The sequence below is a fragment of the Quercus lobata genome, chromosome 7 (genome assembly GCF_001633185.2).
Source record: "Quercus lobata isolate SW786 chromosome 7, ValleyOak3.0 Primary Assembly, whole genome shotgun sequence".
Taxonomy (NCBI): Eukaryota; Viridiplantae; Streptophyta; class Magnoliopsida; order Fagales; family Fagaceae; genus Quercus; species Quercus lobata.
Window position 1 is genome coordinate 13442197 of NC_044910.1, and position 15215 is coordinate 13457411.

The 15215-nt window shown below is 37.2% G+C and overlaps 1 protein-coding gene across 1 annotated transcript in view; it reads left to right on the plus strand.

Moving 5' to 3' along the window:
* The first annotated feature begins 464 nt into the window (after positions 1-464).
* The window catches only part of LOC115953074 (mediator of RNA polymerase II transcription subunit 15a-like), a 29853-nt gene continuing 15102 nt past the window's right edge, over positions 465-15215 (plus strand). Inside the window, exons 1-3 of the mRNA XM_031070553.1 lie at positions 465-498; positions 653-772; positions 1685-1796. Of these exons, the coding sequence (XP_030926413.1) occupies positions 657-772; positions 1685-1796 (228 nt within the window). The 5' untranslated portion in view covers positions 465-498; positions 653-656. The remainder of the gene's footprint in view (positions 499-652; positions 773-1684; positions 1797-15215) is intronic.

Consider the following 15215-nt stretch of genomic DNA (forward strand, 5'->3'; position numbering starts at 1 on the left):
AATGTCTTTGATATCATTTTCATTGTCCTCACATATGTACGGTTCTGTTTGTAGGTTCAATTTCAAAGAAAGTAAAAACTAATTGTATTTTTGACCAATTTTTTAGTTGAACCTTTATTTTGAACTAGATTATTTATTTTCCTTCATTTTTAACTTAATTTTATTTAACTATCCCGTGCATCGCACGGGTTAGCGACTAGTTAATGTTATAAAAGCAAAGCACACGTTTCCAGTCTCGACACAAAAGCAAAGGGCCAACCCTCAAAGCATTCAAATAGCGTTTCCATAGTTTATTCTCAAAAAAAAAATAAATAAATAAATAGCGTTTTCATAGTCTTATTCCAATACCGCGAACTCTTCGACTTCCTCTCTCTCTCTCTGTCTCTTCCCCGGCCGAACAAGAAGAAGAAGAAGAAGAAGAAGAAGAACAGAAGAAACAAGAAGAAGTAGAAGAAGAAGAACAGAAGAAAATTACAGGGCGAAAAATCAAAGAAAGCTGTAAGCAAGGTTTCTGTGTATTCCCTGGCTTTTTTTTTTTGGATTCTTATATAACACGTTAGGTCTTTATTACTATTCTTGATTTTCTTTTTTCTGTTTTGAAGACTCTTTCTTTAAAAGTTTAAAACAGTTATGGTTATTTTTGGTCTTTTAGAAAGATGGAGGAGAATATTGGGTGCAAACAAACTATCAAAACTGAACCCACTGCACCATCGAACGATGATTGGAGAGCTCAACTTACGCCTACTATTAGACACAAAATTGTCAATAAATTGTAATTTTCTTCCTTCACGCTAAATTTATTATTTTTAATCTTTTTTCTCATTCTTTTTTGTTTAATTCAAAATTCAAATTTATTGGGTTCAATAAGAGTGTGATTGCCTAAGGTTTATTTGTTTTTCTTTATACTTTTAAACGTATCTTTTTATTTAGGCCAAAGCGATTTTAGTACTTCTCTGAATTTTAAAGCTATCTTTTTTAGTCACGACTTGTTTTTAGTCCTTACAGAGCGTTTTTAGTTTGGCCACGTCATTGAAGGGCTTAAACATGATAGCCCTAAACTTTGTGGACTAATCATGTATTTAAGCCATTAATTGATAAAACATGTGTGTTTTAAGAATTGATGAATAGTTGTGTCTGTGTCATATCTGTATGGTTCATAATATAGGTCCCATTGTGTGGGGTCTTACAAATAGCAACACTCTTTATAGATTTTATGGAATCACTTCCATTTCATCCATAATCTTTTGTATTTCGTTTAGTTATTAATAATCTATATTATTAATAAGTTTATTACTCATGAAAAAGTGATGTTTTAGGTGTAACTTAAGACTTAAAACAGTGACATACTATTAATTATTACTTTTAAAAGAACAAATTTGGATAAGTGAATCTGCATTGAGCTTTTATTTGCCTGAACATTTTATGTGAGTTTTGGCTTTCATGATTTATGCTCTACTTGCTGCTTTCGTGCTTAATTACTTGTCTTTGTATTTGATAGTTTGTCTGTCAGATTTAATATTTCATGAATATTTTAGTTTTATGTGGCAGATTTAATATTCCTAGGTTAATTTGTAATATCATATATTTATATATTAATTATTATTTTTTCTAATTTTCAATTGCCTATGGCTCCATGATGATGTTGTAACTGGATTTTATTAAAGTGTAACTGTTGTATGGGCAGATTGTTAAAATTGATGAGTCGGGTGTCTTCTTCTGATCCTAATAGTCTCAATCGATTTACTAATATTGCGGCACAAGTTGAGGAAAAGATCTTCCGCTACGCAACAACCAAGGTACACTGGTCAATCACAGTTTTCAGCAACTTCCTCGTTTGTTTTTATTATTTTTTAATTCACAGTGCTAGTTCTTGGCTTTTAACAATTACTTGTATACTTACCATCTTTTGTTAAAAGAAAAAAAGTAATTAGTATAAGTAGTAATTTTTTATTTACTTAGACCAAATGTGTATTGCCAATGAAGTCTAGCTTTAATGACACTTCCTTCTCCCATAAGGTTGTGGATGCATCCACTGAATGTGTGTGACTTGTCAATAACAAAATATGAAACGTGATTTTGCATAAATCTCACTCTTCTACCATTCAACTATGATTTATGGTTCTTTTTATTTTTGTTTCATTTTTCTTTTTAGATTTGGAGTTGTATACTTAAAGTAGTCTTTCTAATGATTTATGTGATTTATTGCTTGTTAAATACTACTTATGCAGCTGTCTAGGACCGATGAATCTCATCCTCCACCAATTGTTTATGGGAAGAGGAAGTTCCATTTATTGCAAATACCATTTAATATTTTTGTGATGTCAAGTCTTTTTGACTTTGGTGCTCGCATTTACTTAATGAACTTGTGAAGCAAAATGGATGCTTGAGTTTGAGATGGCCAAGGTTGGGTAGATTTGGTCTCACTGTAGCTCAACAATTACTATTAAACCCAGTTATTAATAGATTTTGAATAATGCAATATGTTTCAGCAATGATCTATCTGGTGTATAACAATGTGCAATCTTGTTTAATTGAGCCCTTGAAACCTTTCTTGATTTCAAAAAAGTTGGTGGGTCTTGGTAGGGCTTTTACAGTTTAATATACTCAAGGAGGTAAGCAACTGTTTATATGTTTTTCTTTATTCTTAGTGGATCTCCCAATTTCTATTTAAACTTAGAAATTGCACATTTATTGCATATTAGATTGTACATTGATTCTCATAGCAATATGAAAAATTGCACACGGTTATGGAGTGAGGATGGCAGTTATGTCTCTGTTGGACTTAAAGTGCCTATATTATTCTAGTCAAAATACAGGGATAATTAAATTTCTGTGCTGTTTTATTTTTTACTTTTTTTTTCTTTTTCTTTTTATAGTACAGAAGAAAAGAGATAACTCAAATATCAATTAATCAAAATCTTTGATTTCTTTGAATACATTGAGCACTAGGACTCTTTCTTCTGTTAGTGGCAATAGGAGTCCTATTTGACTAGTGAACTAAAGACCTAATAAGCCTAAATAAAGGCTAACTCAGACTAAAAGAAAACAAATAAACTCAAGAAACTTAGAATCTTCAAAAAAAATTCTTGACTTGACTCTATTACTGAAATTTCCTCAATTTGTAGGAGTTGCAAAAAATTACTGATCTGATCCTCATTACAAATGAAACCATTACTTGCAAAACAAAAACCTAAAATAAAATCTGATTTAAATCTAAAGATGTCTATCTCAATTGCCACCTCCACCCCTTATAAGTTCTAGGTGGTGGGTGAGGTTGTGGGTTCAAGACCCATCAGGTGTGTGTGTAACTCACCATTTTTATTTATTTATTTTTTAAAAAAACCTACTTAATCATCAAGAAACTAGAAATTTAAAACTATATGACTCTTGCTTTGATTGGACCCTCCATTTTGGAGCTATTTATGAAAAGATGTTGAAATCGAAAATCACACTAAAGACAGCAACTTGACTCTTATTTGATGGCTTCATCGACAATGATTAGCAAATATAATCAGTTTGTTTATGGAGAAGCTCGTTGGGGGCAAGGATATGTTATGTTCAAATTTTTTAGGTTTGGGTGCTCATTTGACATTCTACTTAAATTGTGTCAATTTTGTTCTGGATTAGGTTTGGGACATACTTGCAGCATATTTTAAAAACAGAGTAGTTTACATGGGGGGAGTTCGTAAATTCTTCATTGAGTCAAAATTTTTTCATTTAGTTTTAGAGGAAGGGGGTCGTTATTTCATGTTAAGGATTTTTGAGAGGGGCAAATTCTTTATGAGATCAGTCTTTATGGGTAGGAATGCAGCACAATGGCTGATGTCTAGCATAGAACACCTTGTTATTGGGGTGAGTTCCAAACAGTTTTTTATTTTTAGAGAAGGTGACACAGCTTTTACTCTCCAATGGAGTTACAACCCTGCTGGTCAGTTCTTGCTGTTGACTGAGCTCAAAGCTGGTGGGTCTAGGAGGTCGATTATCATTCCGGAAGGCAAAGAGAGTCTTGGTTGGAGGGCTTTTGGCCTTGAACTTAGAAAACTACTAAACCCTTCTCAATATGCAGTGGGAGGAAATGGATTTCCCAAATTCATTCCTCAGGTGCGTAGGTCTAACTTGGAGGCTGTAGGTTCTAGAACTTTTGCTGAAGTTGTGCAAGGTTTACATGGAAGAATAGAGGAAAGGAAGCAACCAAAGCAACTAGGAACCATTGCCAAAAGGAAGTTACCACAGATAAGGGAGGAGAAGATGGGAGTGAATCTGAGAATCTCTAGTGTTAAAGAGGGGGATTTACCGGTGGTGAAATCTGACAGGATGGAGGTAGTGGGAGGAGCTAGGAGGGAGCTTTGCTCTTATGAGGTGGCAGAGGTTGGTGAGCAAAACCTGGCAGACACTAGGCTACGTTTCCCTAGTATTAATTTGAATTCAAAAGATTTTGTTATGGGGAAGAAGAGTGATGCTAGGATATCTTGCTGGTCTGGGAGAGGTCTTGTCGTGGAGGTTGATGTGATGGGGAGGAGACGGGTTTTCTGGGATAGAAAGAAAGGGGGAGATACGAAGTGCAGAGGGGATTCACGTGAATCTGGTAGAGAGACTTCTAAGGCTTTTAAATGGATTCAACGGAGCTCCAATCAGGCTGTAGTTAAGCCTTTTATGGGCCTTGGAACAAGCCCAGACACTAGAGAGGGTCTTTTTTCAGGCCCAAGTCTTGTTGAAGTGGGAGAGAGCTCTTGGGTTGGTGAAGGAGCTTTAGCCCAGGTCCCGTTGGAAGCAGATTTAGAGTCAGGGGTGTCGGGGCGGTGCATGTCGTCCTCCTTCATGCCCTTGTTAGCATCTGGTGAGGCCGATGGCTTTACCGGTACCAGTTCCGGCGAGCCCACGCTGTTACAGGGTAAGGACGACGGTCCTTCCTGTGCCGGCACATGCTCCGACGAGCTCGCGGCGGCTCAGGTGGTGGCCGATGGCCCTTTCTCCGCCGGCGCATGCTTCGACGAGCTCGCGGTGGCTCAGGTGATAACCAATGGCACTTTGTCTGTCGGCGCATGCTCCGACGAGCTCGCGGTGGCTCAGGTGATAACCAATGGCACTTTGTCTGTCGGCGCATGCTCCGACGAGCTCGCGGTGGCCCAGGTGATGGCCGATGGCCATTTCTTCGCCGGAATCAGCCCTGTCCTGCCTTCGTTTTTAATGGGCAAGGCCGACGACTCCTTCCTTGTCAAAACTAGCTCCGATGAGTCCACGTCGGCACTGGGTAAGTCAGATATCTTGCTTCCGTGGTCACCGGTTGAAGGTTTTTTATTTGATTTTCCTCTGAGCTTATCGCGGGCTGGTCTTTTGGTTCTGGGTGACAATGAGGGGGATGAAGGTGGCTTGGACAATAGTGCTGTCCCGCCGAAAGCGGCCCTTGTATTTGAGCAACCCAGATCAGCGGAGTTACCCTCAATGGCATTGAGTGTTGTCCCTGGGGTGTGTTCTTTGGTGGAGGAAGGGGTGAATTTTTCTGATATGGGTTTGGGTGATGAAGTTAGTTCACCTATTCCTCTGCTGGCTATCACTCCCGGTGGGTTACCTCTGTCAGATGAGCTGAACCGTGATAGCCAGGCAGTGGAGTGTGTGGATACTCAGGATACTTCTGGATGGGTGAAGAATAGGCTCCCTAGTTTTAGTAAATTGGTGGGACTGCCTTTGTGCCGTCATGAAAAGTTATGCATTGCTTTATTACAGAAGATTGAGAGGGAGACGGAGGCTGCCAAAGTGCTAAACAGGAAAGTTACAGAATCTAGAAAAGTGGTTATCTATAAGGACAAGGGAAAGAGAGAGCTGAGGAACTTGCAGTCTTCGGTTAACTACGATGGTAGGTAGTGGCTGGTTGCTGAGATTCTTTTCAGCCGGGGACTTCATGTCTTTATGCATTTAAAAATTCTCTCTTGGAATGTTAGGGGGCTGAATGACTGTCAAAAACGTTTGGTAGTGAAGAATTGTTTGCGTGAGTGGAAGTGTGATGTAATATGCCTTCAAGAAACTAAACTTTCTGGTATGGATAGACAGATGGTAGGCAATTTGTGGAGCTGTCCCTATGTGGATTGGGTGGCCTTGGATGCTGTCCAGACGGCCGGAGGGGTTGTGATGATGTGGGATAGAAGGGTTTTAGAGAGGACGGAGGTTTTGGTGGGCTCTTTCTCTGTGTCTATTCGGTGGCAAGGGGTGGGGGACGGTTTCAGTTGGGCGTGTTCGGGGGTTTATGGCCCAATAGATAACAATGCGAGGGGGTTAATGTGGGACGAGTTGGCAGGTGTTCAGCATTACTGGAATGTCCCTTGGTGTTGCATTGGGGATTTCGATATTGTCCACTTCCCTAGTGAACGGTTGGGTAATTCCCGTCTTACTCCGACTATGGAACTTTTTTCGGAGTTCATTGAGGATCTTAATTTGATAGATTTGCCTTTGGAGGGAGGGAGCTTTACTTGGTCTAGCGGGTCAGAGAGGCCTTCGATGTCCAGGATTGACAGAGTTTTGGTGTCTCATGATTGGGAGGAGCAATATCCGGATGTGACCCAACGGATTCTCCCTCGTCCTGTTTCTAACCATTTTCCAATTCTAGTGGAGGTAGGGGGAATGGCGAGGGGGAAAAGTCCGTTTAGGTTTGAGAATATGTGGCTTAAGACGGATGGGTTTACCGATAGAGTTCAATCTTGGTGGAGTCGGCATTCTTTCTCTGGCACTCCTAGTTTTGTTTTTGCCAAAAAGTTGAAGGCTTTGAAAGAGGACATCGTTCAGTGGAACCGATTGGAGTTTGGTCATGTTGGTCGCAAAAAGACTCTTTTATTAGAGACTTTGAAATCGTTAGATGTCAAGGAAGGGGAGATTGGCCTCTCAGAGGCAGAGATTTGTGAGAGAGCTGTGATGAGATCGGAAGTGGAAAATCTTCTCTCTATGGAAGAAATCTCTTGGAGACAGAAATCAAGGATGCTATGGCTTAAGGAAGGAGATAAAAATACTAAATTTTTCCATAAGGTGGCTAATTCCCGTAGACGGTTTAATCATCTGAGTTTTGTGGAGGTAGACGGGGTGATTTATGAGGAGGACTCCGAGGTGGCTGCTTAGGTAGTAAATTTTTATAAAAATTTGTACCAGGAGTCAGAGGAGTGGAGGCCTTTTATGGAAGGTTTGGAGTTTGATCAGCTTGATGGGTTGGAGAGGGGTTGGCTTGAAAGGAGGTTTGAGCAAGAGGAGATTCTTCTAGCCGTTAATGAGCTGGCTGGAGATAAAGCTCTAGGTCCTGATGGCTTCTCTATGGCTTTTTTCCACCATTGCTGGAGAGTGGTGGAAAGGGATGTTCTAGCAGTTTTTGAGGAATTTTATCAGCACAGTAAGTTTGAGAGATCTTTGAACGCTACCTTTATAGCTCTTATCCCCAAGAAAATCGATGCTTCTAATATTAGAGATTTCCGTCCTATCAGCCTGGTAGGGAGCTTGTATAAGATCTTGTCTAAGGTTTTGGCAAACCGTATGAAACGGGTCTTAGATCAATTAATTTCTGAGTCTCAGAATAGTTTTGTGGGAGGCAGACAGATTCTTGACTCAGTTCTTATTGCTAATGAGTGTGTTGATAGTCGGGTGAAGAGTAAGATCCCGGGGGTTTTTTGTAAGCTAGACATTGAGAAAGCTTACGATCATGTGAATTGGGAGGCTCTTCTGGATCTTTTAAAGAGAATGGGCTTTGGGGAGAAGTGGTGTAGTTGGATTCGCACTTGTATTTCAACTGTCCAGTTCTCTATTTTGATTAATGGGGTTCCAGCTAACTTTTTTGGGAGCACGAGGGGCCTAAGACAAGGGGATCCGCTATCTCCTATGTTGTTTTTAGTTATGATGGAGGTCTTAAGTAGGATGATGAAAAGAGTCGAAGGTGTTGGATTGATCAGGGGTTTTCAGGCTATAGGCAGACGAGGTGTAGGGGAGTGTGTCTCGCATCTTTTGTTTGCGGATGATACTATCCTTTTCTGTGATGCGGATGTGGAGCAGATCCTTCATGTGCGTATGCTTCTCCTTTGTTTCCAGGCTGTCACAGGTTTGAAGGTTAATGTCTTAAAGAGCGAGTTGGTTCCTGTAGGGGAGGTTAACAATATTCATGCCTTGGCAGAGATCCTGGGTTGCCGGATTGGGTCTTTGCCTATGACCTATCTTGGTATGCCGTTGGGGGCTGCCCATAAGTCCCCTTCTATTTGGAATCCTATTTTGGAAAAAATTAGTCGGAAGTTGGCCGGGTGGAAGAAGTTATATTTGTCAAAAGGTGGTAGATTGACGCTGATTAAGAGTACGCTTTCCAACCTTCCTACTTACTTTTTATCCCTTTTTACCATCCCTTCGCATGTGGCTAATAAGATTGAGAAGATTTAGAGGGACTTCTTGTGGGGGGAATCCAAGCTTCATTTGGTGGGATGGGATAAGGTGTGTGCTCCTAAGGTTAATGGTGGTCTAGGTATAAGGAAGTTATCTACGTTTAACAAAGCTTTACTAGGAAAATGGCTATGGCGGTTTGGGGTTGAGGAGACTCGTCTTTGGAGGAGGGTGGTGGCTCTGAAGTTTGGGGAAGAGTGGGGGGGTTGGTCTTCCAAACTGGGCAGGGGTGTTCATGGGTGTGGCTTATGGAGAAGTATCCGAAAAGGATGGGAGGTGTTTAGCAAACACATCCGGTTTGAGGTAGGGATGGGGGATAGAGTGAAGCTTTGGACGGACCAGTGGTGTGGGGACTCACCACTCCATCTTTCTTTCCCGGTAGTGTACGGGATTGCTTCTAATAGAGAGGCTTCGGTGGCCTCGTCTCTTGAACGTTTGGGGACCGAGGCTCGGAGAAGTTGGAAGGTTCTTTTACTTAGGAATCCAAATGATTGGGAGACGGGTGTGGTGGATGATTTCCTTCAAATCATGGGTTCTAACTTACCTCAATCTGAGCAAGGAGACCGCATGGTTTGGAAATTGACGAAGAAAGGGGTTTTTGACATCCGCTCATTCTACAATAAGCTCCGAAGCTCCCTGCCTATTACCTTTCCTTGGAAAGGTATTTGGAAGGCTAAGGCTCCTACTCACGTCTCCTTCTTCGTTTAGACTGCGGCTTGGGAGAAGATTCTTACAGGGGATATTTTGCGGTATAGAGGATTCGATTTTGTAGATTGGTGCATTTTGTGCCGTTGTAATGGGGAGTCGGTGAATCATTTGCTTCTCCATTGTGACAAAGCTTATCTGTTGTGGAGCATGGTTTTTAGATCCTTTGGGATCTCTTGGGTTTTGCCAAGATCGGTTGCAGATATGCTTTTAGGTTGGTGGAGTTGGTTTGGAAAGCATTCTTCTGGCGTTTGGAATCTAGCTCCGTTGTGCCTAATGTGGTGTATTTGGAGGGAGCGTAATTGGCGTACTTTTGAGGATAGGGACAAGTCTGATGACCAGTTGCTCGCTTACTTTAGTGGCTCTCTTTTTGATTGGTCTAGGGCTTGGGGACTCACCTCTAGTGATTCTATCCCTATGTTCCTTAGTTCTCTTCTCTGTAATTAATTTGCTTTTTGTTGTCTCCGTTTGTTTTCTTTTTTTCTTCTTCTCCTCTCTTTTTGTTTGTTTCCTTCTCTGTATTCTCTGTTCTGCCTTGTGTTTTCATGAGGTAGCTTTTAATATATATGTTTCTTACTTATCAAAAAAAAATATTTAAAAAAAAAATTCATTTTGTTCCTCACGTTGACTTCTTGATAAAGCTTTTTTAAAAAATAACCCAAAAATGGAATACATAACACAAATAAAAAAATTATGGAAGGATTGGCAAATGGAGGAACTCTGATCAATGTGGTTCTGGCCTATTTTCTGCTTGCTCTTCACAATATGTGTTGGTATCTCTCTTGTCTGCTACATGGATCAATCTATCAGTTGAAAACTTATGATGAAATTGCAGCAATTCTTTTCCTGCCGAATTGTGTGATGTTTTTGAAACCGAAAAATTAATAACAATAAGTACCCCTTCAATCTTCATTTATGCATAACTTTGGTTTATTGATTTCATTAAGACTATGCACAGGCTGTGAAGTTGACCTTCAGTTTTAATTGGATATATCCATGTTCTCTGTACTCAGGATGTTTATCTGAAAGGAATATGTAAGAAGATGGCCTTGATGGATAACTCAAGCAGTAGCATTGTTGCTTCCTCATCCAGCCAAGGTAACAGGGTTTTAGACACTATAAATTGCAGTTTATCTTTCCTTTCCTCCTTCAACCTCAACTCAACATGCAAGGAAACATTAAAAACAAGAAAGGTTCAGTGGTTGCGAATTTTTTTTACTCATATGTCTTTTATTTATTTGTCTCATACTTGAAGTTGTTAGCCATGCCATGTTTTGCTCCAATGAGCCTATAACTCAACTGATACGTCATCTTCCCATAATATTGGGATAGAGCGTGAGGTCGTGGGTTCAAGACCCACTGGATGTGTGTGTAACTTACTAGTTACTAATAATAATCATAATAAAAAAAAAAAACCTTGCAAAGGTTTGCTATAACATACTGTTTATTTATAGAATGTCTTAAGAGGTATCCTGTCCTTTTTCATTGTAATGAATACACTTTTCTTGCCCTTCTTTTGTGGAGCTGAAATGTTTTTTAGTTGTTGCTGTTATTTAACAAGCAATAATAGAGAAGGATAGGGGTAATTGTACATAAAAGCTTTAAAGAGGAAGATGTCAAGGTTAAGAGGATAGGAGAGAAATTTGTTAATAGAGCTTGATTTAGGGGAAGAGACATTTAACATAGTTAGCATATATGATCCTCAAATAAGTTTAGAAGTATCCATTAAGCAACATTTATAGGAGGGTATGAATGAATTGTTTCAAAGGATACCAATGAAGAAAAAAAATTTGTTGGGGGAGACTTGAATAATCATGTTGGGAAAGGTAGTTTAGTTTTGAGAGGAAAATGGAGGGTAGAGATATGCATTAAGAAGCAAGTCAAGGATGCTATCCTAATTACATAGTGGCTTATGATTTAATATTGGCTAAGATCATTTGCATCAATTCGTGCAAAAATCCTTCCACCTCTTCTTTTTATGAATGCCATGTGTTAGTCTTCATCGAAAAGGAAATAGGCACTGATGATGCCGAAAATCGTTAGTAAGTCACAAAGTCCTCACGTGCTCAAGACAACACCTGTACAATACAAAACAAGAAGAGACCGTAGGAGAGTATCGGTGTGATTCTGGCCAAAGACCCTCTGAAGGTTAAGTTAGAGAACTCTCACAACTCTAGGGTGTCAGAACTGGGGGAAATTATGGTTACCTTGTTTATGAAGGTTTGGTGGTTTTTATAGTAGTGTAGAACCAACTCCTGTTCCTTGGGCAGAAAGATCTTTCCTTATAGAAACGATTCTAATAAATGTACGTATTTTGTAGGATTCTTTCCGTATAGGGTTTCCATTGACCAAGGGCTATCGGAGGGCGCAAGGTATTACCATTTAGGACTCCTTGGAGTTCACTTAAGCCATGTGGCCTCGGTATCCGTCGACCTCGGGCCCATGTACGTAGAATTCGTCCGTATAGGGGGACCATCTGTCACGAGATCTATCCGTCCAGTAGCTCAATTTGTCATCTTAATTTTGATGACCCATTAATTTTGAACCATCAGGTTTATTTGAACGGATCCGTCAACCTTAATTTTTATCCTCTTCAGGCACTATTCATTGAAACTCTGCCTAGTAAAAGGTTTTACCAAGTTATTCATCTTAGTCTTAACCTTCACAAGAGTATTAAAGAATTATTTATTACTTTTTAAATGCACTAGGAAATAATTTTTTTCCTAGTACATAAATCACAATAGATTTTCAACAATTACTTTGTAGGATTTATATTTAAAATTCAACAAGAAAATTACCAAAAAGAAGTCATTCAAAAGGGATGCCTTGTGATTGAGATTACCAAGGATTTTTTGACCAAATATAGTTTGGTTACTATAAAAATATATTACCCTTATTATCTACTACTTGGGCTTATAAATAAGGTTTGTGAACAATAGTGTGAAAACTTCTTTCCAACAACCACTTTGTTAAATTAGTGCAGGCAAAATGTTTGACTCGATAATTAGAAAAATTTTCATTGTCATGTTATTTGTCTTCCTCTTGCTTTTCTTCATGGGCTCAAGTGCGAGAATATCATAGTGGACTGATCCCCAAAAAAATCATCTCGCAAGAAACGACCAAAATGTACCAAGAGGACCTAATTCTATACATAATCCAATCACTGCATGGACCGATTCTCTACAAAATATTCATGCAAGAATCAACCACGATGTACCGGAAGGACCCAGTCCAATAGGTAATCTAGTCAGTACATGGATCGATCCTCTACAAAATCATCGTGCAAGAATCAAAGTTGATTTTTTCCCCAAATTTCAACCCCATTAATTACAACATGGGACCCAAGACCAGCTAATCAGCACTAAACTTGTTCAATTAAAATTTAATATCAATAAAATTCATGGAAAATATTAAATGTTGGTTATCCAAGTTAAATCGTGTACATTAAATGTTGGTTATCCAAGTTAAATCGTGTACATTCAAGTACATTTTTAATTTCAAATTGATTATAAACATAACTAATTTGAATTAATTGTGAGAGGCTTTGGTCAATTGAAAAACAAAAAGTCTCGAACCAAAGATCTTGGACTCGGAAGTTTGGAAATGTGTGGGGAAGGTGTTAGACACCCTACAACGCCTATCCAAAGATAGTACCTCATTTTAATTTATTTCAAACATTATCTTTTTGTGAAGATATAGAATACATAGAATACTTGGCATTTTGAAATTTTTTTGGAATTTTTTTTTTCAAATAATATACATATATACATGTAAGTAAATATTTACATATAGCTAACATGTGAATATTAACTCCAAAGAATAATCGCAATCAAGACATGCGTGTTATATACAAAAGTAACATGTGAGAGAACATTCAAAACATGTGAATAGAATATTTAATATATACATAGCAAGTGCATACTAGCTATCATAAGTAGGCAAGCTAATAACGCAACAAAGAGAGAGGGAGTTGGAAGAATATCACCTTGTTGTCATCCACATTTTTCTCATTTTCATGATGCAAAAAAAAGAAAAAAAAAAGAAGACAAATAAAGCCCATTAGTGCCAAAGAAAATGATAGGGATAATGTAAGCTTATAGGGTGTTCAAAGATTCAAGAGAAGTGAGCCATGAACACAAATCCTTGACTACAACAATTCTAAGAAAATGCTCAAAATTAAAAGTATGAAAAATTTACAACGTAAACTTTGATTAGTTTAGAAAAGCACATTTTTTTTTAGAAAATGTTTTATTGTGAAGGTTTTGAGAAAAATACTTTTTTTTTTTTTTTTTTTTTTAAAAAGGCCCTTTTTTTTAAAAAGAAATCCAATGTGGTAAAAGAACTATTTTTTTTAAACCCAATTTTTAGGATTTTTTTTTATATAAAAAAAGTAGAGGATTTTTGAAAAATTTTCTTTAAAAACATTTTTTAATGTGGAAAAACCCTTTTTCTTTGAAGGATTTTTTTTTTTAATTTTTAAAAAGAAGGGAAAAAACATTTCCTTGTAGGGAAATTTAACGTGGTAAAACACATTTTTTGAAAACATAATTTTTTTTGAAGAAACATCCTTTTGAAAACACTTCTTTTTTTTTTTTTTGTACGTAGGAAAAACATTTTTGAAAGCATATTAATTTTGTATTTCCCTATTTTTTTTTAAGAGAGAAGATTTTTTTTGTTTTGTTTTGTTTTGAAAATTCCTTAAAATGAAAGGTTTTTTAGAAAAGCATATTTTTTAGAAAACACCCTTTTTTATTTGAAAGACTTCATTTTTTAAAAAAAGGGTTGGAAAAGATTTTTAAAGCATTTCCTTATAATAGTGTGTAGAGGAGTTGTTTTACCCAAGCATATTTATTTTATGGATGTAAAGAGATAACAATAATAAAGTGCAGAAAATAAATTGCAGGGAAAGTAAAGTACAGAAATTGAAATGACATAAAAGTAAAGAGTTGAGATATTGTAAAGTTGATTAAAAAGATTTTTTTTATGTCACTCTTAAATAGATTTTAATCTTTTTCAAGCCTTATGGGTTCTTCGTCACAAAGAAATGGGAGTTCAAAGCCATCAACCATTCTAATGAGACACACCCATACTGTGCTTTATTTGAGGTTTAAAAACCATTTAAGAAGGATGAAATAGATAATATTTATTATTTATTTTTTTGAGGGGCTTAATATTTATTATTTAATTGTCTAGGTATAGTGTATTATTAAAGAACATAGCACATATTATTAAAGAATGCAAAAATATGGGTCATAGATTTATAGTTTGAGAAAATATGACCTAGATTTTACTTATAAATTGGAAACTTGATAAAATTGGATTCTTTCGATCGTAATGATTCGATAAACTACCAGTTGGGATAGATGTACATGAATAATATCCACCCTAAATAGGTACAATAGGTTTCCTCCTAGTGTGACTAGAGAAAATTCCAAGTTAAGCGTATGAATAGAATTTTTAATTAATAATTTCAAGTTGATCCATAAAATTTATAAATGATCAAATCAATTAAATATTATTTAACTACTTTTCATTAGTCCTAATTTATATCCGAAAAAGAAAACAAAACCATTTTTAGTCTCGTCCTCTTCACTCAAGCTAGATAACTCGTAAATAATTTTTCATGCAAAACAAAATGAATGTGTAATAGAGAAAAATAAATTATGTTATATGTTTTCTCACCTCATATCTCCGAACAATGGTGTTTTCTTTAACAATATGATTGGGCCAAACATAGAGGCCTACGTAATTTTCCGAGGAAGGATCTAGTCATCACATAGTTAAAAGATGCCATGGTAGTTTTTGTTTGTCTAAATTTTTGGTCAAAATGCCCTTTTGGGTTTTATATTGACCAAAGCCTCTCACAATTAATTTGGATTAATTATGTATATAATCTGTTTGAAATTAATCACGTGATTGCATGTACACGATTTAATTTGGCTAGCTAATATTTAATACTTTCCAATAATTTTATTAATATTAAAATTTCATCGGAAAAGTTTAGTGTCGATTAGCCGGTCTTGGGTCCTATGTTGCAATTAATGGGGTTGAAATTTGGGAAAAAAAATTGACAATTTAACTTGAAAAAATGGGCCCAAAAAAAAAAAAAAAAA